This window comes from Melanerpes formicivorus, unplaced genomic scaffold (assembly GCF_026170545.1).
Source record: "Melanerpes formicivorus ecotype bairdi unplaced genomic scaffold, bMelFor1.0.p_v2 SCAF_11, whole genome shotgun sequence".
Taxonomy (NCBI): Eukaryota; Metazoa; Chordata; class Aves; order Piciformes; family Picidae; genus Melanerpes; species Melanerpes formicivorus.
Genome location: NW_027142363.1, coordinates 13,318,841 through 13,344,550, shown reverse-complemented (window position 1 = coordinate 13,344,550; position 25,710 = coordinate 13,318,841). Strand labels below are relative to the sequence as shown.

Genomic DNA, 25,710 nt, shown 5'->3' with positions numbered 1-25,710 from the left:
GTTGCTCAGCAGTTCCCATTAACTCACTACTTCAGATTTAGTCAGTTTCAAGACAACTTCAGTGTCACTAAAAAAGTTCCCAGATACACAGAGGATTTAGTTCCAAAGGATCCCCTTTCTCCCCCAAGACCCCAGCAGCTATGTCCCGGGTTGAGGGACATAGCTGCTCAAGCGGTCACAAACTAGTTCTGTAGGAAAGAGAAATCTACACATCATCTGACAAAAAAAAAGCATGTACTAAAATATTTGTTTCTACAGCAGATGAGTAAGAGGTGTATACATGGATCTGATATTCTAAAACTGGCAACTGAATGCTGCTTGCCAGATTTGGAATACATGCAAGCTACTTTTAGTTGCTCCAGCAACTAATATGAGCCTTCAATTTAATACCTGTTCTTTAAACAAGGGATTAGACACAGCAGTATTTTGCTTTCCAACTGTAATCAACACAGCCTAGCACATCTCACTTTGGTCTTTGTGTGGTTTTTGTTTGTTTTCTTTTGTATGAAATGTATACATAGTAACTGACATAGCCAGACTGGTAATACAAAAGGAAATGAGTTTCTAATGCAACATTTACTGACTCTTTAAGCAAAGAAACATTTGGATGAAGCCTATGGTGCTGGAAGTTTTATAACATCTTAAAAAATAATTCTGGTAACTCAAGTAAAACCACTACACAAATGGGTGCTGAGCTGTTCTACTCAGCACACTTCCTGATCCTGGTTTTGTTGCCATTACTACCAGGGCACCTATGTAAGGAGTCAAGTTTGTCTTCCTCTAATTGCCTCAGCACTGTTTGCCTTCCCGAGGAGTTTTCACACCATTGTCCCAGGGGGATCCCTGCTTATCTACAATACCACAAACTCTGTGCTGATAACCAACAGATGCTGAGGCTCACTGTGACAAGTTTCTGTGGGCCTCCTGATGCACAGGAGTCCAAAACAACACATCCTCATGTTTGCCTTCCCAAGGTGTTTTCACATCATTATCCCAGGAAGATCCTACTTATCTACAAGACCACAAGCTCTGTGACAATAGCAGCTGATAACCAGACAAAGTCACAAGTTCCTCTCTCAGGAGTGTTACTGTGAGGCCAGGACTGGCACATTTAGCTAACTGTGGGACCGGTGTTGATACCAGTCAAACATGCCATAACCACAGCAGCTGAATGGGACAGTGTGACTACGTATGGGATTGGAAAAGCAATAAAACCCTGGAGGTAACAGGGAAAGTTTGACGCTTCCCCACTGATCACGACCTTCAGGATCAGCAATACACCACCTGGATCCACAGTGGTAAATATCTTTGCTTTTGCTACCCCTTGCTTTTTCTTCCTCCTTTTCTATATTTCTAACTTTTCCTCCTTCACACGTAAACAAAACAAAATTCAAGGTTTTTTTCCCAAACTAGCTACTTGTATCCTTCTTGGTTTCACTCAAGGGATCCATAAAAGAACCAACCCTTCTGCAAAAGCAACCTAGGGGGGGGAGAGAAACTTTTTTCCAAAGCAGATTTTACAAGAGTTGCCTCTTGCCTATGTTACCTGAGGGTAAATAACTGATACAGAAAGACTGGAAAGAATTCAGCTCCTCTCTTGTGTTGCAACACTTAAATAGAATTTATTGACAGAGCAGTGGTTTGGGGAGTCAGGTTAATTATTAAGGCATTTGGTGCAGTTTTAAGAAATAGATCTTATTAATGTCTCTCAGCACATCTATTTTTAACCCTCCCTTTCCTCTTCTCTTCGATTCTCCTCCTGAGATGAAAATAGAAGGGGAAAGTTATTCTACTTCAAATCAATTTGTTGCATTTTTTCAGGAACTCAGTATTATTCCAGCCTTAGAAGCTCCTTCTGTAGAGAGCTGACAGAAATTTCTTGAGAATTCCCTAGGAAAGTGAAACACTGCATACTGCTTTCAAATGAATATTTATTGTCACCTGTCATAAATTTCTGATCCTTCTTCCAATCCAGGCAGCAGTCCAATTACAAAGGCTTGAAGACCAGGCAGGAGGGACTTTTGGAGAGGAAGGAAGTATTTTTCATACAAACCAAGGAGCACAGGCCTCACTGACATTGCTCCATTTGCCAGCAACGGAAACAAACCAGAGCTGTATTTAAAAAATAAGAAATAAAATAAAAGATAAGAAAAAATGACTGAATTAAACCAGGCTGTGACATGCATATGCCTTTAAAGAAAAGTTTACCTGTATAAAAATAAATCCTTGGCAAGCCATTTTGTCCCAATGATTTTAAAGATTATTTCATAGGTTTCTAGTGCCTTTAAATGCACTCCACTAGGTAGTGCTGGGTGCAAACACTGAGATAATCTTTTGCTGATGATCAGCCGTCTTGGCAATAGGGAATACTTCAGGTTACTCTGAAGAGCCTGTGAAAGAAAGGGGATAAGAATACATAGCTGGAATACAAAAGATGACATATATGATGACTGCATGCCAAAGAATGAGAAGAACTAAATGTATTCAGGACTTTCTCCTATATTCTCTCATAAATGCATTTTGTTACACTGAAACAGCAGAATACCGCATCTGAATTTTCATATGGAATCAGTCACGAACAGTCTGGTCTTACTTTGCTTAGAGGCTGCAAACAGAAGTCAAAGAACAGGGTAGGTACAGCATACCCTTATCCTGTCTCCAGTGGAACTGGGTAAGTGACAAGAAGAACATCTCAGCTTTTAAGGACAAAAATTTATAAGTTATTAAAAAATAAGTAAGAATTGAATCATTACCTTTTTGTGCAGATTTTCAGTTCATGCACAGCTGAAACGTAAACAAATAGCCTTCCAAGCAAAACAGTCAGAATAATAACATCTTAGAATTTATCTGTAATTCTATGTGGCTGCTTTCAGTAACCTTTATTAAGTATAATCACTGTATTGACATATCAATAGGAGGAGGCTTGATAGGGTGCTTGGTTGCATGGTTTAATCGATTAGGTGATGTTGGATAATAGGTTGGACGCGGTGATCTTGAAAATCTCTTCCAACCTGGTCTCTATTCTATTCTATTCTATTCTATTCTATTCTATTCTATTCTATTCATTAAAAAATCTCCAAGACAGGAAATAAAGTCATTAGTACTGCAGAAGGGCCAGCTCTTTGAAACAAACTGCAGCACCTTTCTTTGGAAAGACTACGCTTTTCCTTGAGCAACACATACATTTTAGCAGGGTAATTATCTATGTCTCCTCAATTCAGAGAGAGTTACAGAAACAAGTTGCAAGTAAGTGGCACTTTAGCCTTTGATTGCTGTCTGCAAAGGCACACAGATGTTTCACCACAGTTTAACACTTGGGATGTTTTCAGGATTAGGCAAATTCTTGATTCTCCCAAAGGTTAAGTCATGTTCTTATCCTACATAATTGTTTTAATTGGAGGTTGTTCTACCTTAAGTGAAAAGGGGTTTTGAAAAAGCAGCATATGAGTGAACCAACCTTTCCTTGATTATTTCCAAGAAAAAAGCAAACCAGTTCAGCGGTGATCACAGCATTCACTTGAATGCTGAATACTCACAGCAGCAGCAGTAAGAGGAAGAGATAAAACCCACCATCTTTCAAAGGTGTGTGAAACTTATCATGTAAGACCGCAGTTGGTGGGTGCGACTTTTACTGCATTATTTCTTCCATTTCCTGCCCTGCCTAAACTGAGACCAGCTGTTAGTAAAACTGAGACTATGAAACAACAGTAAATAGAAAGGTGACTCCATTCTTAAATATACACAGTACCGATGCAATTCAGAGCCAATTAATTTCTTTCCTTCCCTCCCCCACTTTGACCATGTGATCTGCATTTTACTAGGTACTAAAAGCTAGAACGCAAGAATCCAGCAGTGTTTCACAAATTAAAGCAGCTTATATTTGTGAAGTCACCTTTTATATCTTTTGTATTTGAGACATTTATGATTAATATTTATTTCAATATTAAAGAGTGAAACCCTTGATACATGCAGTAATTTTGAAGATTGCTTGAAAGCTGGACTTTGAAACATTCTATTTATATTGGCTGATATGTATTTGCCCACACCTTCTGTATATATAAGAGGTGGCCATTACAACAAAAATAATGCCAGTGGTTAGTATTCCCCCCTCAAACTTAAGATTGAGCAAACACCATTTTAATCATCTATCAACTACAATTCAAATATCAATTAGGTAGAAAATGAGAACATTCACTCTCTCTCACACACAGAAATAAAGCAGTTTTATTTCATTTCCTAAAGAAGTAGAGTAAATCTCTCCTAGTAAATAAGCAAATAAGAACTCTCCTTCCCCAAACACACAGGACAGCTAATGAAAACATTTAGTCAGAAAAGGGAAAAGTAGTACAGGTGCCTTAGGATTTGAATAGTGGATATTCAGGGACAACTCAGTGTTAAGTATTTCTCCTAGGTAGTTCTGAAACCTTCATATGTCCACATTCCAATAGATGAGACTAACTCAGAGCAAAGCTACATTCACGTATGTGTGCCAACCATGCTGCTTCACCTCAATAATTAGAAGACATCTCTGTACAAGAAGCAAAATGTGAAAATATTTATTATGTTCCTCATACAAAACCTGTGGGTTTCTGCCCATCACATTAGAATGATTTAGAGATGAAAGTCTCTCCTCAACAGTATGTAGTATTTTTTCCCCAACTTGGGTTGAAGAAATACACAGTTGGACATGAGCTACAATTCCCCCCCAAAATGGATGTTCTTGGTTAACAGTTGTTTCTGATCTTCCAGCATTTTAAATCACACTGCAATATATTACAAGACTGTGTATGGATCAAGAGCCATTCCAGCAGAGAGGTGTGCTGGCTGCTACTTTGCTGAAAAGTTTAGATTCTTAATAGAGCTTCCCTGGAACTGCATGGCTCAAAGAATTTGAAAAGGGTTGAAAGACATTAATTAGCAGATAGATCTAAAACTGTTCATTGAAATAAGAATGACATGATATTACACATATTTCTAAATGCTGATTAGCCTCTGTGAGTCAAAAGACAGAGCTAAGAAGATTGATTTTTAAATATCCTCAGCTCCCACAATTGAAAAAGAGTCAACTGTCTGAGATCTAGGACAGCTGAAAAGGCATCCTAATTTCAGCTGCTACAGGTAGTTGAATGTTGTGGTAGCAAGCCTAGTGTCACTGACATTGTATGCACATGAAGATCCCGTCTCAAACCATTGCTTTCACATTCAGAATCCAACACTAACAGCTGCAGGTGAACAGCTGTTCACAGGTTTCAACTTCTGTTATGCACCCATTTGTTTGACTGTTGTGAGCTTAATTTGATTGTCTTAGGTTACATATGGGCTGTAGCCCATTCATGATCTACTTTCCCTCCTTGTCTCCAACTATTTTCCACGTGAACAGTTATGGTGGCAGAAGAGGTAAATGTCACTAGAATTCCTAGGAAGGGTTGGCTTGAGAAGCCTGAACTGGCAGCAAGCATGCCACATTTAATATATCGCACCACAGTCTACTTTCCACAGATGACTGAGAAAGCAACAATCCCAGAAAACCAAGAAGTATTTGACTTACCACTGGCTTTTAAAACAAAGACCTTAATCAGTAAGTCAGGAAAAAAATGAAACATGCAAAGTAATGGCTTGTGTTCACATGCAGTGTCCAGTTTTCAACTTTTTAGAGGTTCTTTTTCTTTATGACTGACTAGAAACACTATGGACACCAAACATTTTCTAATGCATTTGCTTGCTCAGTTTCTTTGAACTTGGGCTACAGAGGGAAAGCTATCTGTCTTTGCAGCAATGTATACATTTGCCTGAAAACAAAACAAACACACACACACAGATATATTCACATTTTCACAGTTACTGGTTTAAGTCATTCTGCACTGCTTTGTCACAGTATCACAGTATCACAGTATAACTAAGGTTGGAAGAGACCTCGAGGATCATCGAGTCCAAATGGTCTCCACAGACCTCATGACTACACCATGGCACCAAGTGCCATGTCCAATCCCCTCCTGAACACCTCCAGGGACGGTGACTCCACCACCGACCTGGGCAGCACATTCCAATGATGAACAACTCGCTCGGTGAAGAACTTTCTCCTCACCTCGAGTCTAAACCTCCCCTGGCACAGCTTGAGACTGTGTCCCCTTGTTCTGGTGCTGGTTGCCTGGGAGAAGAGACCAACCCCTTCCCGGCTACAACCACCTTTGAGGTAGTTGTAGAGGGCAATGAGGTCACCCCTGAGCCTCCTCTTCTCCAGGCTAAACAATCCCAGTAGAGGTTGGTTAGATCACTTTGCCCAGACATAAAAAAAACAACTCCAAGCAAATATTTTTATTCACATACCTAGAATTACAGAAAAATGCAGCACATAGACCAATTTATAAGATTATCTTCAACTGGGAGATATTATACTCTTGTTTCAGACCACAGTGATTGGAAGGTGAGAGGGAGGAGAACCCAACACATTTTCCAAATAATTTAAAATATGCTAAACAGAGCTCCAGCTTCCATAAAAATAGCAGCATGGAGTTCAAAGAACTTCCTTCACTTGGTTGTGAAGAAAGTGTAACTAAGGAGCTAGAGTATTATTCAAAATAAAGGAGAAAAGTAAATGTATGAACTATCCCTAGCTCTGCACATTGCGTTTGTGCATCGGGTGTGGTGAAGTTCCATAAAGCAATTATGAGGCAGAGCTTCCCTTCCTCTCAAAGAGATAAGGCTTGCATTGAACAGAAGGCAAGTGGTGCTTGTGTTTGTAATTTGGCCAGCAGCTGTTCTAAAGCCATGGCAGTTGGAGTTCTCATTTGAACTCATTAAATCCATATTTGAAAAGAATCCTTTTCTTCTTTCCCCTCAAGAACATTATTGTAACATTAAGAGTTACTGCTGAAACAAGTAATAGTTACACAGCTGCAGTGATTTTTACGCTCTTTCCCCTTTCCCTTCAAATAGATAAGTGTTTGGCTAAAATCATATTCACCTTCACATTTTTGAAGCAAGGAAAGCCCTCAGAAACAAAAAGTAATTTATTTATTTTCTATTGAGAGCCAAATTTCAAAACCAACCCCAAACCCCAAACCTCTGAAATCATAGACTATAGACTAAAAATCATTATTGTAAGAGCTTACAGTCTGTGTATTTACACACTTGTGTTGTGTCTAAGGATAAAAAGCAGTTTGAAAGCGCTCTTTCAGAGCAAACATTGCTATCATTACTGAGCAAGTTAACTATGATGGAAACATTAATCCCTCTAGAAAAACAAAATTCAAGAGTTACAGTATTTTGTTCTCACAGTGAACAAGAACTATAAATTCACATCTTTCTCAGGAAAAAACAGACTGCTTGCCACCCAGGCTCAGTGGCAACAGTCACTAGTAAAACTTTAGTGCAAGTTCCATACCACTGATATCCAAATACTGCTGAAAAATTGCTGATGGAGATATTTCTGCCAATATGCATGGCAAAATCCTGCCCATTATTTCTGTCAAACAGATGCAAGATAGGTTTGTTTTGGTTTGGTTTTTTTATTGGTAGGTTTGTTGGTTTTCTAGTTTGGGGGTTTTGTTGGTGTTTCTTTTAAACATATACAGAGTAAATGAAGAAGCAGGGGAGTATCTCTTGCCAAAACTCCAGTAAGACTGTGTGCTTTTCTGTGAATCAGTACATTTTAGAGACTGTTTTGGAAAGCCTCCTTTCACAGTTTCCCTACAAAAGCAGGCTGTGCAATTCAATATTTACTACTGCTCTGTTCTTTGTTTTGTAAACTGTGTCACTCATCTATATTGTTTGTCTGCACCCAGAGTTAACATTTCCAGAAAATATATGCCTATAGTCCAGAGTGAAAAAAAAATCCTATGAACTTGGATTTTCCTAACTTTATAATATTTACACGTGGAATATGAGTGAGTTTCAAGGCAAAACTGAAGCCTCTCTTTGAAACATTAACATCCATTTCACTGTCTGCTTAATCCACCTGTTTGCATCTATTTATATTCTTCTATGAAGTTTCCCTTTTGTTATGATGAGGCATAACACCTACACTACACACTTTAAAACTCAGAAATCTTTCCCTTACAAACTCAGGGTGCAGCTTATGTTAGTAAATTGTGCCAACTCTAGCTTTTGTTAGAAAATGCAGTTTCCCTCCGTCCTTTGCTCATGCTCGCACTTGGTACCTGTAATTCTGTTCAGAACACCTCAGAGGAGATTCATCTTACTTAACCACAGAAGCCTAGGTCAGCTAAAAACATGGACAATACTGTAGTAACTCACCTTAGGCTCTCTATAAAACTGGTGAAGAACATAAGCAATTTTAGGACAGCATTCATTTGACCTACTTTAAATAGCAAGAGATGAGTCACAGCAACAATGAAAAATAAAGCCCCTTACTTCTCTCCTTGCCTGAAAGTGATTCAAGGTGAAGCTACCCATGTCACAGTCATCTGAAGTTTGATGAGGCTCATCTCCCTTAAGCAACACAAAATAATCTTTCTAGATCTACAAACTGACCCATTTGGGTGACCATTCAGACTGAAGACAACTGGTTTCTTTGATGCTTTCCTGGTTCTACAAGTCACTGTGAAACACCAGCTAGAAGCATAGAAACAACAGAGACACTGTGAAAGAGAACCTTCATTTTAACATCGGTTGCTAAGTAGTAACAGAACTGTCTTTTCACCAGAACTGCAGCAAGAGCTCCATGATCACTTGTTGCAGTCAAGGCCAAAGGGACCTGGACAGCAACCTCCATTCCTTTTTATTTGTTCTTAAATAGGAAGACCCTGTGCTGCTTTCTCCAGACTTTAAATTAAAAGGATAATGCCATTCAGCTTCTACAGAAACAAGGGTCTGTGCCTGTGTTAACTTGTGGGACTCCTGCCAACAGGAGAAAAAGCCTCAGAAAATGCTACACCTATATAAGTAATAGAACACACAGTTAAAGTCAACAACACTTCAGAAGCATAAGCATAAAATAGATCTTCCATGTTGCTCTTGAAGTATGAAAAGTACTTCTGGAACTCCTCAACTTACTCAGCCTCTCCCCTTCTCATCATTTTCACATTTGCTTATTAAGAGGCAATAATGCACACCAGATACTAATGTCCAGGTTCCTGGCCATAACCATGTGCAGTGTTTAAAACATTTTTATCATTGAGATGCTGTTGATCTCCTCTCTCCAACCCATTCTCTTGCTGCTCATCCATTCATCTCAAAAAGAAGAAATTATGTGAGGAACACCTTCCCCTCCCCATAATGCTAACAGAACTCAACAACAATATTCAGGTTTTAGGATGTAAGACACCAAGTAATCACAGGAGTTAAGAGCATAGTTATTGGTATCTTATTTCACAGTCCTCTGACAGCACATTCTCTTGGCATCCTTATCTTCAGATAACAGACAGAAGATGATGAACTGTGGAGATGATGTGCTCTACTAATTCTTAAGCTCCTAAAATGATTAAGTCCATAAAACACCACAGCAGATGGACTGATGTAACAACTAAAAGCTTTTTTGCTTAGTTTCTACCATGCTGCTACAGAGTAAGAGTTTCAGATAGGTGGTAATCACTGCACTGTGTTCATGTAGGTCAAACTAAAAGATCTACCTCTTGCCACAGATACAAAATATGACCCCTTTTGAGAGAAGCATTTGGAAGGCCCCTGGCTCTCTTTATTGACTCAGCAAGAATCCGGATGAAACAGTGAAGGCAGGGTAACATCCATCTTCTCTGCTCTGGAGAGAACATGGCTGCCTTTGAAAAACACTCAATTTGAAAAACATTGTCCACATTTTCAAGAAGAGTAAGGAGGAAGACCCTGTTAATTACAGGACTGTCAGTCACACTTCAGCACCTGGTAAAATTATGGAGAGCTATGGAGCTATTCTGTGAGTTACTCAAAAACATTTGAGAGAGAATGTAGACATTGGTTACCATGAGTTCACAAGAGGAAGGTCCTACTTAATGGACTTGCTTTTAGGAAGAGGTCACCCTGTTAGTCAAGCAAGGGAAGCCAGTAGATGTGGGATCTTTTTTGTTTTAGCAAAGCTTTTGATACTGTCCATTACAGGATCTTCCTGGATCAACTGTCCACAGCTAAACAAGTGCATAATCTGCTGGCTGAGCAACTGGCTGACGGATTGGCCTCAAAGGGTTATAGTAGTTGGCACTCTATCAGGATGGCAGTCAGTCATCAGAGGGCTTCAGAGGGCCTCAATTTTAGGGCCAGTGCTCTTGAATGTTTTTATAAAAGATCTGGACACAGGATTTGAGTGTACATCCTGTCAGCTTGCTGAAGATACTAACCTAGGAGGAGCTGTGGACTCCGTAGTGAGCAGAGAGAGACTTGGGTAGACCAGAGAGCAGGGCAATCACCAATCACATGAAATTAAGCAAGAGTGAGTTGCAGATTCTTCATCTGTGATGGGATAACACTGGGGGATACCAGCTAGAGTGCAGCAAGAGGTTTGGCTCAATGGCAAGTTGCATATGGGTCAGCAGCATGCCCTGGCACTCAAAAGGGCCAACTGTGTCCCGGGGTGCATCAAGAACAGCACAGTTGGCTGGTTGAGAGAGGCAATTGTACCACCATACACTGCACCGGTGCAAACCCACCTTAAATACTGTGTACAGTTTTAGGTGCCTTAATGGAAGAAGGATATCAAACTATTAGAGTGTATCCAGAGGAGGGTGACCAAGATGGTAAAAAGCCTGAAAGACAAGACTTACAAGAAGCAGCTGAGGTAATTTTATTGGAGAAGAAAAGGCTGAAGGATACCCTCCATGTAGTCTACAACTACCTCAAGGGGGGCAGCAGAATTATATGTCTTTGGTGACTATTGATAGGACTCAAGGAAATGGAATGAAACTGTATCAGAAAAAGTTCAGACTGGACATTAGGAAAAGGTTCCTCACTGAGAGGGTGGTGGGTCACTGCCACAGTCTCCTCAGAAAAGATGTCAGAGCACCAAGCCTGTCAGAATTCAAGGAACATCTGGATGATCCTTTCAGTTATATGGTTTAGTTTTAGGCAGTCCTGTGAAGAGCATGGAAATGGACTTGATGATTCTATGGGTCTCTTCAACTGGAGATATTCTATAATTCTGTGCCCACGTACTCTGCATTGCTTAGGCCACACCTTGAGTACTGTGTCCAGTTCTGGGCCCCTCAGTTTAAGAAGGACATTGAGACACTTGAACGTGTCCAGAGAAGGGCAAGAAGGCTGGTGAGAGGCCTTGAGCACAAGCCCTATGAGGAGAGGCTGAGGGAGCTGGGATTGTTTAGCCTGGACAAGAGGAGGCTCAGGGGTGACCTCATTGCCCTCTACAACTACCTGAAAGGTGGTTGTAGCCAGGAAGGGGTTGGTCTCTTCTCCCAGGCAACCAGCACCAGAACAAGGGGACACAGTCTCAAACTGCGCCAGGGGAGGTTTAGACTTGAGGTGAGGAGAAAGTTCTTCACTGAGCGAGTCGTCCGTCATTGGAATGGGCTGCCCAGGGAGGTGGTGGAGTCACCGTCCCTGGAGGTGTTCAAGAGGGGATTGGACGTGGCACTTGGTGGCATGGTGTAGTCATGAGGTCTGTGGTGACAGGTTGGACTCGATGATCCTCAAGATCTCTTCCAACCTTAGTTACACTGTGATACTGTGATAATACTATGGATTCTCCTCCCCCTTGAAAACTCTGTAGAATTAAGATTTAGCAAGAACAGCAAAGTCATGTGAGGCGGCTATCAAATAACAACAGATGTTTCCTTACGAACTCTGTAGGAGTTGCCTCCTCCTATCTCTATTTCCTTAATGACTGTAACTACTTTTGCCCCACCACACTCAGAAAGAACTTACGTTAGAAGAGACTAAATGGGACACAAACACCACACACTTTGTTTCTCAGACAGAAGGACATGGGTGGTGTTGGGTGATAGGTTGGACGCGATGATCTTGAAGGTCTCTTCCAACCTGGTTTATTCTATTCTATTCTATTCTATTCTATTCTATTCTATTCTATTCTATTCTATTCTATTCTATTCTATTCTATTCTATTCTATTCTATTCTATTCTAAAAGTGATCTTGTTAGAACTTATGTTAGAAGAGACTAAATGGGACACAAACACCACATGCTTTGTTTCTCAGATAGGAGGACATGGTGTTTTCCCACAGAAGTCGTCTTTCTTCCTATATTTGGCCATTATTTTCCATGATCATACAAAAGCAGCAAATCAATTGCTTCCTCAAATACATGGGAAGGGCATGGTCAAGTAAAAGTGATCTTTATATATATGATACTGAATACTGAATATATGTATACACACACACTATATACTTTTTTTTAGCTGCTCTAGAGTGAATAACCAGCATCTTGAGGGTTTCTTCGATGCAAAGACTAAATTAACTTCACTATAATAAAGGCAACAAATACCACTTGAAGGAAAACTTGTTGGTTTCACCAGAATTTCTCACACTTACATACAAGATACTGACTTAGCTGCTTCCGTTACCCTTCCTTTATGAGCTATTTGTCTCAAGTGAATTTTCATTTTTTCTAAGCACTGTAAACTACAGAAAAGTTAGTAAAAAATGCAAAGATTTAAAAGAAAAAACTATTCCTGTGACACTTTACCTTGTTGAGCTTGCCAAGAGAAGATATAAGATCCGCCCATTCGCTTGATGACTCAAAGTTTCGTAAAGCTTTCTCAATCGCTGAAGAATAATTTCTGTATCTGTAATCACCAAGTAACTCCTGCTCTTCTGGATCCATCCTCAGTTCTCATAGCAAGGTGAAATTTCCTGGTAAGCTAAAAGATGCATGCATTTACAAAAAGACAACCTGCACTGCAGTTCAGGCAAACTAAAGTACTAGAAGATGACAATAAAAATGCAGAAGCAATGATGGATCACAACAAATAGGTCATCTGATCAAGTTTCAACACACAGAGTTAAAAATAGTTGAACAGGCGTGACTCCAACTCCCCACTGTCTGTTTTAAAAGCCTTGTAGTCACATTTCCCTATTTATAAAACACGCACGTGGATCTCTCACACAATAACAAAGGGAACGAATACAAAGTCTCACTATAAACAGCCAAACCACTGACAAAGAGTTAGGGAGAAGCACATAGTTTGTGTAACTTATCACCTGTGAAGTGTTTTGAAAGGTTACCGGTAGCAGTGGCATGTGAAACGTTTCATACCAAAATACAACTTTCCAGAAGAATCCCATTAAAGAGCCTCTTAGCCCGCAGCAGAAGGAGCTCTCAAAACTTTGCATCTCAATTTGTCAGCAGCTGCTGAAGTGCAAGGATAAGGTGTTGTGTCTGTCAATGCATGGATTCTAATCTTCCTTTGTTTCACAAAAAAGTATCCATACTTTTTTTTACAGAGGAAAAAGAAGTTATCCAAACTTGGTTCTCTCATATTCTGCAATACATTTAGATTAAACCCCCAAAAGGCACTTGTTTCAGAACAGGAAACAAACGTGCTTGGGTTTTACATACTGAAGTCACACCTTCACTCCTATACTAGTTGTCCTGTCAGCTAATGACAGCTATGACACTAGTTTTTCTGTCAGCTAACATAAAACTATTCTTCCAATATACAAATATTGTTCTACAGAGATGCTTAGGTTGAGGAAAGTCAGGTTTAGGTCAGTCTATACCACATAACTGATACCAAAAGGAAAGTACAGCCCTGTAACAAAACATTTTATAGTGTTTCTGAAAGACATCTGCATTTAGTTTACTACTGTTAAGACATAAAAATAAATCTAATTAGTCCTGTGTCCTGTATATTCTTTTAAAGCTGGTCAGCTCTTACAGCACAAAAATACCCCTGAACAATAGCTACCAATTGTGTATCTCCTGTTAACTTTATAATCAACAGTAACTACTTCAAATTAAGGTTTTTTTGGTAGCAAACTCTCAGAAGCAGAAAAATGCTGGAAGCACCCATAAAAAGAGAAAGGATTTCAAGCACAGGTTTAAGTTAGCTTTGCACTCCCCTCCTAGGATTCAGCCATTGCCAATACAACCTATGTCATCCAACCCAGATATGCCTCTGGGGGGGAGGGGTGTGGGGGGGGGAAGGAAAGGAAAAAGAAAGAAGTATCCTTGCACAGTGCCATCAGGGCCATGTCTGACCAGTTGGTTTTGCTTGTTTTGCTACAGTAAAAGTTTAATTTTCTGTTTTCACCAGGATGTATGCAGTGGCTCTTGCAGCTGACAATTAAAGAAGAAAAAAATCCCACTGCCTTGCAGGGTGCAACATTTATCCAAGATACAGCTACCCATGCTCCAACAAGGATTTAGCAAAATGTCAACCCTCCCAATAGAAACTGACAAAGTTTAAAAACCACAATGTACTGCAGCGAAAATGATGAGCAATCTGATATAAACACTGCCCCAAAACAAGAGGGAAAGGAATTTTCCCTCATCTCAAGTACCTTAATCATTGGACCACTGGATTGTATTTATACTCCCTGGAACAAAGCATGAGATAGGAAGTATCCTAGCAGCATTCTGCCAAGTCAAGAGTGCTGCCACATTCATAAATAAGAGATGGGTCCAGAATTGGACAGCTGTTTTGCTGACAGAAAGCAATTGTAAAAGCAATATATCTGAATGAACCCACTTAGAGAACAGGAATCAATCAAATTACCAACAGCACTTTTAAAATTCTATTAAAAAAACATGTCTTAAAGCGTTCTCATAGCATTAAAATCTGGTCTATTTAAGTAAAATTAGGTTCCAGGGGTAAAACAGAACTTACTACTCAAGAAAAAACGAACACTAACACAACATAAAATTTCAAATGTGGGGAAAAAATTGCCTTGCTCAAATCTTTAGACACTTCTTTGGACTTTGCTGTGAAAAGACAGGGGAATAGTGCGTTCTCACCCTGAAAAGCAGTGATGGATCTACTGTGCATTAATGCACGTTGTTAAATGTCAGCAAGGTTGGAAAAAGCCAATAATCTAAATATGGCAAATAGATCGTGTTTGTAGTTATATACAAAGGCAGGAAGATTAAACTGAAACAAAACAAAACAAAAGCCACTTGCCAGTAACCTTCAGGTACGTCTTCCAAATCTCGGGTCACAAACTTCCTTAGTAAATGGCGACGTTAACAGCTACTCGTCATCTTTCATCGTCGTCTTAAGGCAGGTTGACGAGGTGGACACTTTGCCACTGATCCCAATGGATCAGACGCTGCCTCCCTAGGATTTGGTGCCTCTGCGGGCAATCTCCCCGCCCCGCTCCCCGCCGTCGGTTATTGATGGCTCCAGAGCCTGGCTGCGGCTTGGCAGCCCCCCGGCAGAGGCACGCAGCCCCGCTCCAGGTCTTGCCACAGCGGGACGGGAGCTCCTCTCACGGCTCACCGCCCTACGGGGCGGGCTGGGGGGTCCGACAGCCTCCCCCCCCCACCCCCCCACCCCCACCCCGCTGATACGCAGCGGCGCGGCGAAGCTTCAGCTTCACCTGCCAAGTGGGGACGGCCGTGGCCGCGCGGCTGCGGCAGCGGCGGGGACAGGAAGGGCTCTCCCGCCGGCAGCGAGCGGCGCTGTTCCAAGGCAGTGCTACCGACGGCCCTCGCCGCATAGTGGTCCCCCGTGGGCCACCTCCATGTACCGGCACGTTTGCCACCTGCCCCTCCCCAAACATCCGACGGCTCTCCCGTCGAGCCAGCCGCGCTCTCTTCCCCGCCACACCCTTACCTGCGAAGGGCCCCGCAGACCTGCCGGGTCGGCAGCGGCAACAGCGACGTGTCCCAGCCTGGTGCGGGCCGAGGGGGACAGCACCCCGCAGTCTCTATGGCAACGAGAGGGAGCCAAAAACCCGCACCCCTCCCGCTCCGCCAGGGCCACACCGCAGTCGGCAGCTGGGGCGATACCACTGAAGACAGCGCGGGGAGAAGAAAGACCGCAAAGTGGTGCCGGAGAGCTCCAGACGTCCTCGACAGTGGCGGCCGCGCTCAGCTTTACTCGCCGCCGAGCCGCTACGGACCTGTCACTGTCGGTGAGCACCACAGCCCGCAGCGGGTCCGCCACGATCCCCTCGTGAAGAAATGGCACAGCCCGGTGGCGTCGACGGGGGGGCGATCGCCCCCTGGCGGCACGGCCCGAAGAGAGGGACCGGGACGGACGTCTCCACGCTCTCCGCCGCTGGCGCCCCGCAGCCCCGGGCCGTTCTCCGCCGGCCACCAGGCTGCCCGGGAATCGTCGGAACAGCCCTTTGCCGGCTGGTCTCGCCCGTGCTCCTCCCTTCGCTTTACGCATCAGCTTCGGCTTTTGGAAACAAGGCGGCGGCTGCGCAGAGCGGCAGCCTCCCATTTCCCCAGCAAAGGGAAGCAAAACAAAAACATGTCGGCAAAGACACGTTTGCCACTTTTGCCTCTGTTCCAGACGGTTTTAGCACGAAGCACTTCTGACAGATTTTGTGGACACGGCTTTCACGGGTATGCGGTTGGTTGTCACATTTCGAGTTCAATATAAAAAGCCCTCTGTTCATTACAAAAGGTTTCAAGGAAGTTCGTGTGCAAGATCTTTAGTATTCTTACAGAAGAAAACAACCCCAAACAACTATCAAAAGAAAACAACCCCAAACAATTATCAAAATACTCACAGAAATAAAATACATGATCACAGAATCATAGAGTATCAGGTTGGAAGGGATCTCAAGGATCATCCGGTCCAACCTTTCTTCACTAAAGCACTGTCTAGATAAGACGGCCCACACCCTGTCCCGTTGAATCTTAAAGAGTGTCCAATGTCTGATCGTTCTTGTGAAAAGTTTTCCTCTTGTGTGCAATTGGAAACTCCTCAGGAGTAATTTGTATCCATTACCCCAGTTCTTTTCCATTTCCTTTTCTTTCTTCTAAAAAGGGAGTCGCTGTAATCACCCTTTAAATACTGGAATATCGTACCAGACAAAGATTCTGTGCTTTGGAAGCATTCTCTAACTTCAGCTTTCAACTTTTTTCCCCCCTTGCTGCTGCTTCTGTTTGTTTGTTTTTAATTTATTCTTTAACATGCAGGCAGAATATGATCCTGGTAGTTTGAAGTCACTGAAAAAACATCAAGGAAAAACCACCTGTTCAGTTACTGAAGATGAGAGAATAGAAACTGTTAAGGTTTCGGTGGATACTGTTTCAGCAATGATCTCCAGTAACTTTTATGTTAAAGCACATGTTCTTGAGACCACCTGCCTTTCCTCTTCCCATCTAGATTTTAGCAATACAATTTGGTATGTTGTTCTACCAAATAAATGTTATGGGTACTAGCAACTAGTGAGACTGCACGCAGTAGCAGAACAGAAGCAATATGGGAAAGATAGGAAGGCTTCCACACATGTGCTTGCATTCCCCAGCTGTGTTAATCTTCAAAAGCTGGACCAGGTGCCACGTAGCACTGTGGCCTAGCTCCAGCATTTGCTACCTCACTATAAAGTCCGAGCAGTTGCTTACAAGCTTTCATGCAGCTCATTCCACCCATGTCAGCATCTGGCGGCAGTGCTGAGGTCAGTGTGGATGCCTGCTTTTCAGGTTGGGTAACCTCAGAAAAGGGAGGTTAAAATGTTTTGCACGGATCTACAGCTTTATTACAGATCTGTCATAATTTTAAAGAACAATTCATGAGAAATGGGGAGGTATTATAGCACGCAGTCATTTGGTTCTAAATTCAAGTGGGGCTTACTCCTGATAAAATAACTTATACATAACTTCTACATAACAAATGCAATGACTTACCCTTGCAATGTAACACTTTTCCTTAGGTATACATGGCAGTGGGTATATTCAGTACCATGGGCATCAACATAGCTTATCTTTCCAAACTGCAACACAATCAATTTAAGATACAATTTCTCAATTGTAAGGGTTTGTAACTTTCAAAGGTAGCATTGCATAGTTCTTAGAAATGAAGATCAGCCTTTCTGAATGTGCCCAACAAGAGCAAAGAACTCCTGTTTTCTCATGAGGTCCTTAACACATGGTATTTATGTCCTAAAATATAGAATATTACTTAGCATGTTATTAAACCTCTTGCTGCACCAGGGGAGGTTTAGGCTGGATATTAAGAAGAAGTTCTTCACAGAAAAGAGTGATTTGCCATTGGAATGTGCTGCCCAGGGAGGTGGTGGAGTCACTATCACTGAAGGTGTTTAAGAAGAGACTGGATGAGGCACTTGGTGCCATGGTTTAGTTGATTAGATGGTGTTGGATGATAGGTTGGACTTGATCTCAAAGGTCTTTTTCAACCTGCTTAATTCTATTCTAAATTAGTTTATGGAGGTTTGCTGTCTTTTCAATTCTTGCAAATTTGTGGTTTTTGACCATGCCAGTTGTATGTGAGTGCCCACCTATATTAATTTCATTCTGATTTCCACCTAACTTTTGAACCAAATTTCCTCTTCTACCATGAGGCAGAGGTCTCCCAGAATGTCAAAGAACCAGGCAGTCAGGTGGAGGAGAGGGATCCTACTGCTCCTACTGTGTCAGGTTCACTGCTGGCAGGCACCACAGCATCTCCTAATGGAGAGGCCCCTGATGTGCTCAGCCTGCTGAGCAGCTTTGGTCAGAAGATGCACCAAACCCAAACAATCTTCAGACCAATCCACTTCTGCTGCTCTTATACTTACAAATCTGATGGCTGGGAAGTAATTTGAAAAATAACTCTGAAGGCTGTTTTCTTTGTTTGATTATGTGTTGTTGGGTTTTGTTTGTTTTGTGGTTGTTTTTTTTTTTGTTTGTTTGTGTGCTGTTATTGTATCAGGGATTATGCTAATTCAAAGCACGTTTATCATACTAAATATTCAAAACTGCCTTTCAGGAAAGGCCATAAATCATTTTGTTATATGCACCATGGCAGCGCTGCCCCTGCTAAATCCTGGCCCTTGGGACTGGATCAAGTAATAGATGCACTGATGTAATAACCTCTGGAGACAGCCAGGCTGCATTTCAGTCTAATGAACATTCACATTCATTTTCACGTGATGTGGAAACAGATGTGTCTGGTTCATGCCCTGAAAGAGTCTGTTCCAGTCCTATATCACTTGTCAGATTTTTTTTTTTTCCCCATTTTGTTTAGACATATCCCTGGTAATTTAACATGTGGAATGTCTACCATAAAGCTATGCTAGATTTTCATTATTTACTGAGGGAAGTGGAAGTTGCTTGCTTTCAGTATTTTATGTCCACAGCAAAGTCCAATATATTCCCAAATAAAATACCATCAGAGCTGCTACTGCCCTATGTCCTCTAGATGTTGCATAGCTCCAATCAAACAAAGCAGACAATGTGCACTAGATCAAGGTGTCTGAATATGTACCTGAACAGAGACAGGGGAGGACTTTAAGAATGTTGAGTTACCACAACTCTAGATCAGTGAGCAGGACCTGAAGACTAGACAGCAATCCAAGCTGGGAAACAGGAAGCTGAGTATCATTCATTCAGATGTATATGCTATGAATAATTAACCTTGTGAGAGGCCTTGAGCACAAGCCCTATGAGGAGAGGCTGAGGGAGCTGGGATTGTTTAACCTGGAGAAGGGGAGGCTCAGGGGTGACCTCATTACTCTCTACAACTACCTGAAAGGTGGTTGTAGCCAGGAAGGGGTTGGTATTTTCTCCCAGGCAACCAGCACCAGAACAAGGGGACACAGTCTCAAGCTGCACCAGGGGAGGTTTAGACTCGAGGTGAAGAGAAAGTTCTTCACCGAGCGAGTTGTTCGTCATTGGAATGTGCTGCCCGTGGAGGTGGTGGAGTCACCGTCTCTGGAGGTGTTCAAGAGGAGATTGGACGTGGCACTTGGTGCCATGGTCTAGTCATGAGGTCTGTGGAGACAGGTTGGACTCAATGATCCTTGAGGTCTCTTCCAACCTTAGTGATACTGTAAAAAGAGCTATAGGTGATGAAAACTGTCCTCCAAGACCAGAACTTTGTCGAGTTTCTGTTACAGTCAGCTCCAGTTGGATGTTAGGAAGAAGTTCTATACAGAGAGAGTGATTGCCCATTGGAATGGGCTTCCTGGGGAGGTGGTGGAGTCACCATCATTGGAGGTGTTCAGGAGGAGACTTGATGGGGTGCTTGGTGCCATGTTTAGTTGGGTTGGATTGGTTGATAGGTTGGATGTGATGATCTTGAAGGTCTCTTCCAACCTGGTTTTTCCTATGTATTCTATGTCTCCTTACTGATTGCTCCCAGAGCTTCAGGTCACTGCCTTCCCAAATAAAAGCTCTGACTGATAGATCCTTTGAAAATGATGGCTGTGTTGTTAATGGGGCTATCTGTAGCTTCTCCTTCAGAGAGTCCCAGAAACCCTGCACACTGTTCATATTCAGTTGACGAAGCAGCACATACAGCTTCAGTTCCCAAAGTTTTGCCACTGCTGCCTGTATCCTGCACAAGATATGGCATTCCCAGGAAACTGAGGACTTGCAATTGTGAATCCAACTCCCTTATTGTCCCATGTCACCACAGTTACAACACTGCTGGCATTTTCTTTGGCTAATAAATTCTAAAGTAAAAATGGTGGTGACATGCTGTAAGAAGAAAAAGCATAAATCTTGTCTAAAACAACTTGTGTAAGTTTTATGCAGTAGAACAGATCATTGTTATTTCATCCCTTTCCTAACCTTAAACTTTACACAATAACCACTCGGCAAGTGTGCCAGAATCTGAAAGCCACAAAACACTTTGGGCACAACAGACATGGGGAAAGAAGTAGGGAGGCAGCTTCAAAAATAAAAGAAGTCAGTTCTGGTTGAACAATGCAAGCCCTATGCAAAGATGCAGCCTGCCACACTTGTCATACAGTTTGTCCTCTGATTCTGCTTTCAGCAAACAGCCCTCTCCTGGCAGCGTGCCCTGTGTGGGCCCAGCTCTCTTCCCAGGACACAGACCTGTCAGTGTCACTGGGGAATGTGCTTCTCCTGCACAAGCTCCTTCCTGGCTCTGACTGGTCAGACTGCCAATATTTTCTGCCTCTTGTTTCCACCTCCTACAACTGAGGCTGTATCTGTCCACACAGACGATTCTCCTTCATCCAGTATGACACCATAGCTGCAAAGGTTGTTAAGAGTTCTGTCCTTTGTTCTTCTTTCTGTTCCTACCAGAAGAAATTGTATGGATCATAATCCCCAATATTCCATAACCATGAGAAATTACAGTTTTGAACATGACTATATGACCATCATCCTCCACTTTGCTTCCTTACCCTGAAACAGGATAAGCAGGTTTAACAAAGAACAAGCACTGCAAAAAGGAATTAAGAGAAGAATTCGAAGTATATCTTTTGTAAAGCTTTCAAACTTGTAATTTGTTTGGCTTAAATGTAAAAAAACACAACCAAACCAAACAGATACTGAGTCAGACTGCAGAAGGAGTTTTATAGAGTAGCAGGGATACTTAGAAACTAGTATCAACCTGATGTGGCTCAGTTGGTAGTGCGTAAGACCCTTAATGGGAAGGTTTGTGAGTTCAAGCCTGCAGTGGGCAGTAGTGTCCTCCCTACTCTAGTCATGAGGTCTGTGGTGACAGGATGGACTTTAATGATCTTTGAGATCTCACCCAACCTTAGTTAGTGATACTAATAATGATACTAATAGTTCCTATTTAGAATGGATACTATCCAGCTACCCTTAGTGTACCTGGGACTCTGGCAAGTCAGGTCTTTGCACAAATCATAAGCCAGCTCGGTCAAGGCTTGTTTGGAAAGTTTGTACATGTCAACCAGAAGGGCACACAACTTTTGATACTTAGCGACTCAAGAAGCATTGCAAATATGAAGAACTAGGTATGAATCTCCACTGTTGAGTTACACCTCATGAAGCTGTGCACAAGCTATTAGTAAATCAGAATGGCAATGTTTTAATTTGCTGAGACATCAGTAACACAACTACCAGAGCAAACACAAACCATACTTGTTTCCTGTTGCACCTCAGAAGAAAAGTTGTTACTGTATGAACTGAGTGGCTTTTGGAGAGATCAGACTGTAGGCAGTCTGTAGGCAGTACATAAAGTGACTAAAAAACTTTATACTGTGATTTGTAATTGATCTGCTGCCCTTAAACTGTTGAGGAATGGCTTGAGTCCAAGACATTAAACTAAAGGCCTTAGATTTTTTTCTTCATTGAGAATAAATTAATGTGAGAAGTTTTGGAGCAGAACTCATACTGCTCTTCAAAGGAGCTCTGGGGCATGACTCATTTGGTGATACTTCCATCTTGATTGAAACAATGGGCACTGTATCCTTAACAGACCAGCTAATAATCACACCCTTGTTCTGTGCTGATATTATTTATGTCCCTGAACACAAACTGCCAGGGGAAGTCAATGTAAAACCTACACAGCTAAGGCACTCTGGCATTGCCTTTCTGACTCTTGGTTAAGAATTACTACTGCTGTTGCTGATTTGTTATTGCTAATGACAGATCTATAGGCAATTGTTTCCAGCTTCTTCAGCTTCTCACAGCAAGAGGGTAGCACCTTCCCCCTACCAAAGGCACTGCTGTGCACACCTTGCCTGCAGGGAAGCTGAGGCAGGGCACTGGAGCCTTTGTGCTTGCTGGCAGGACAGAGAAAGAGCTGCAAGGTTATAGCCTAGGGGGTGACCAAATCCCACCTCACTCCAGCTCCCTGCAGCCAGCTGCCCCACAACTTGGGGCTGTTCCAGGTGTCCTGCCCTACTCTCAGGCTGCCTCTGACCCCTGGCTTTACCGCTAGACCCTGAAATGCTTTGAGAACCTTTCAAGATTCACAGATTGCATGGAGTTGGAAGAGACACTCAAAGGTCACCTTGTCCAACCCCAGTGAGCAGGGACACCTCCAACTACATCAGGCTGCCAAAGGCCACATTAAATCTGATCTCGAATGTGTGCAGGGATGGGGCCTCAAGCATATCACTGTGCAGCCTGTTCCAGTGTTTTACAGAACTCATTGTAAAAAATTTCCTCATGTCTAACCTAAACCTGCCCTGCTGCAGTTTAAAACCATTGCCCCTTGTCCTATTGCTACAAGCCTTTCTAAAAAGTCCATCCCCAGCCTTCCTGTAGGTCCCCTTCAGATACTGAAATGTATCAGTTTCTCCCCAGAGAAGGAGCCTCCCCAGAGCCTTCTCTTCTCCAGGCTAAACAGCCCAAAATTTTTCAGCCTTTGTGAGAAAGGAGAGAAGAGGTGCTCTAGTCCCCTGATCATCTTGGTGACCCCCCTCTGGACCCAATCCAGCAGGTCCATATTTCTCTTGTTTTGGGGGCCCCAGAGCTGGACAAAGTACTCCATATGAGATCTCACCAGAGCAGAACAGAGTGGCAGAATCACCTCTCTTGATCTGCTGGCCATGCTACTTTTGATACAGCCCAGGATGAGATTGACCTTCTGGGCTGCAAGTATGCATTGTTGGCTCATGTCCAGCTTCTCGTCCACCAGTACCCCCAAGTTCTTTTCTACAGTCCCAGTACAGACCCTTGAGTGATGCCACTTGTCACCCATCTCCATCTGGACATTGAGCCATTGACCACTACCCTTTGGATGCAGTCATCCAACCAGTTCCTTATCCACTGAATGGTCTACCCACCAAATGCCTATCTTTCCAGTTTAGAGAAGGATGTTGTGGGGGACTGTGTCAAATGCTTTACAAAAGTCCAGAGAGATGGTTTTCCTTTGTCCACTGATGCAGTTACACGATTGTAGAAAGTCACCAGGTTGGTGAGGCAGGACTTGCCCTTGGTGAAGCCATGCTGGCTGTCTTGAACCACCTCCTTGTCCTCCATCTGTTCCAGTATAGCTTCCAGGAGGATCTGTTCCATGACCTTCCCAGGCACAAAGGTGAGGCTGACAGGATGGTAGTTTCCAGGATCCTCTTTTCCACCCTTTAAAAAAATGGGTAAAATATTTCCCTTCTTGCAGTGTCCAGGGACTTCACATGACTGCCAGGACTTTTCAAATATTATGGATACTGACTTTGCAACTCCATCAGTCAATTAATTCTGAACTCTGGGATGCATCTCATCAGGTCCCATAGATTTCTGCATGATGAGGTTCTTCAGGTGATCCTGAACTTGATCTTTCTTTATGGTGGGAGATTTACCCCACTGGCCCTCACCTAGTCATCCATCAACTTGGGAGAGGGATGAGGGATGGAGAAAGACTGCCAGTGAAGACTGAGGGGAAAAAATTGAGTCCATCAGCCTTCTCCTTGTCTGTTGACACTAGCTCTCCATTTTCTCTCCTGAGAGGGGGAATGCTTTCTTTAACCTTTCTTTGCTGGTTGATGTACCTGTAGAAACCTTTCTCGTTATTCTTTGTACCTTGTGCCAGGTTCATCTCTAACTGTGCCTGGGCCTTCCTAACCTCATCTCTTGACAATTGGGTGGTGTTCCTATACTCCTTCCAGGTTACCTGTCTCTTCTTCCACTGTAGTTCTCTCTTGCTCTTTATTTTGACCAGCAGGTCTCTATTCAGCCATGCTGGTCTCTGCCCTTCCTTGCTTGATTTCTCACTCATGGGAATTAAGAGATCTTCATTCTAAGGATAGTGTCTTTAAAGATCTGCCAGTTCAGCTCTGCTCCCCTATCCTTGAGGATCTTTTCCCATGGGGTCCTACTGACTAACTCCTTACAGAGATGGAAGTTTGCTTTCCTAAAATTAAAAGTCCTGACTCTGCTCCTTGCCTGTCCCATATCCCTTAGGACTGCAAACTCCACTAGTGCATGATCACTGCAGCCCAGGCTGCCCCCCATCTTGACATCACTGATGACTTCACTTGCACTTGTGACCATGAGATCCAACATTGCATTCTCTTGGGTAGGAGCGTCTATTATCTGGCTCAGGAAATTGTCATCAAGGCACTGCAGAAATCTCCTCAATTGCCTACAGCTTGACACGTTATTTTTCCAGCAGATGTTGCCTCTTGGCAGGACAAAAGCCTGGAAGCATGAAGCCTCCTCTAGCTCCCCTTGATCAGGTGGTCTTTATTAGATGCCAACCACAAGGTTCCTTCCCCTTTGTTGCCTTTGTCTCTAATTCTTATCTGTAAGTTTTTGACCTGTTCATGGCAGTTCTTTACACTCTATCCATTTACTGAGGTAGAGGACAATGCCTCCATCTCTCCTTCCTCACCGGTCCCTTCTAAACAGTCTGTAGCCATCAATAGCCACACAGTCATAGGATTCATCCCACCAACTCTCAGCGATGGCTACAGGGTCATAGATTTCTCACTGCACAGTAGGTTCCAACTCCTCCACCTTGATCAATGGCATTTAAATAGTGTTTAAGTAGCCCGCTGAGGATGCAGCTTGGCTCATACCTCGCCCATCTCTCTCTCTCAAGCAGCTGGTTCAGTGAGACTAGTTGCTCCTCTAGGCAACCCAGGTTCAAGAAAAAAACAACTCCCATTTGCCAAGCACTGCTGCTCTGCTGTGGGGACAGCTGATCTTGGAGGCTGCTCTCCGTGGGAGTTGGACCAGCATGATCTAACTCCCCCTTAAGAGATGAAGCGGGTAACAAAGAAATGTGCTTCTAAGTTCAAAACTGTGGGATGCAAGCTTTCTGGAATGCTGTCTAAGAAAGTTACTTACCCAAGACTGTCCTGACCTTGCAGATAAGAAAGTAGAAACAATATTGAGTGGTGAAAAGAATATGTGTTTTTTAAATCAGCACAGCTGCAGATTTTGTATCTTTGCCCATATATTACATCAGTTGTTTAGAATGTATAAAATACCCTCAGATCTATTAATAAAA

The 25,710-nt window shown here is 42.6% G+C and overlaps 1 protein-coding gene across 4 annotated transcripts in view; it reads right to left on the bottom strand.

Annotated features, from left to right (window-relative positions):
- DOP1B (DOP1 leucine zipper like protein B) overlaps nucleotides 1-15,787 on the bottom strand; it is a 58,679-nt gene extending 42,892 nt beyond the window's left edge. For 2 of the 4 annotated variants that reach the window (XM_068144584.1, XM_068144587.1), the window contains exons 1-4: nucleotides 15,691-15,787; nucleotides 12,603-12,777; nucleotides 2,209-2,390; nucleotides 1,942-2,112 (exon numbers count right to left, since the gene is read on the bottom strand). In XM_068144584.1, the coding sequence (XP_068000685.1) occupies nucleotides 1,942-2,112; nucleotides 2,209-2,390; nucleotides 12,603-12,740 (491 nt within the window). In that variant the 5' untranslated portion in view covers nucleotides 12,741-12,777; nucleotides 15,691-15,787. Of the gene's footprint in view, nucleotides 1-1,941; nucleotides 2,113-2,208; nucleotides 2,391-12,602; nucleotides 12,778-15,036; nucleotides 15,227-15,690 lie in introns of those variants that run through there. The other 2 variants (XM_068144585.1, XM_068144586.1) reach the window with 2 other exon arrangements.
- Between the last annotated feature and the right edge of the window lie 9,923 nt (nucleotides 15,788-25,710).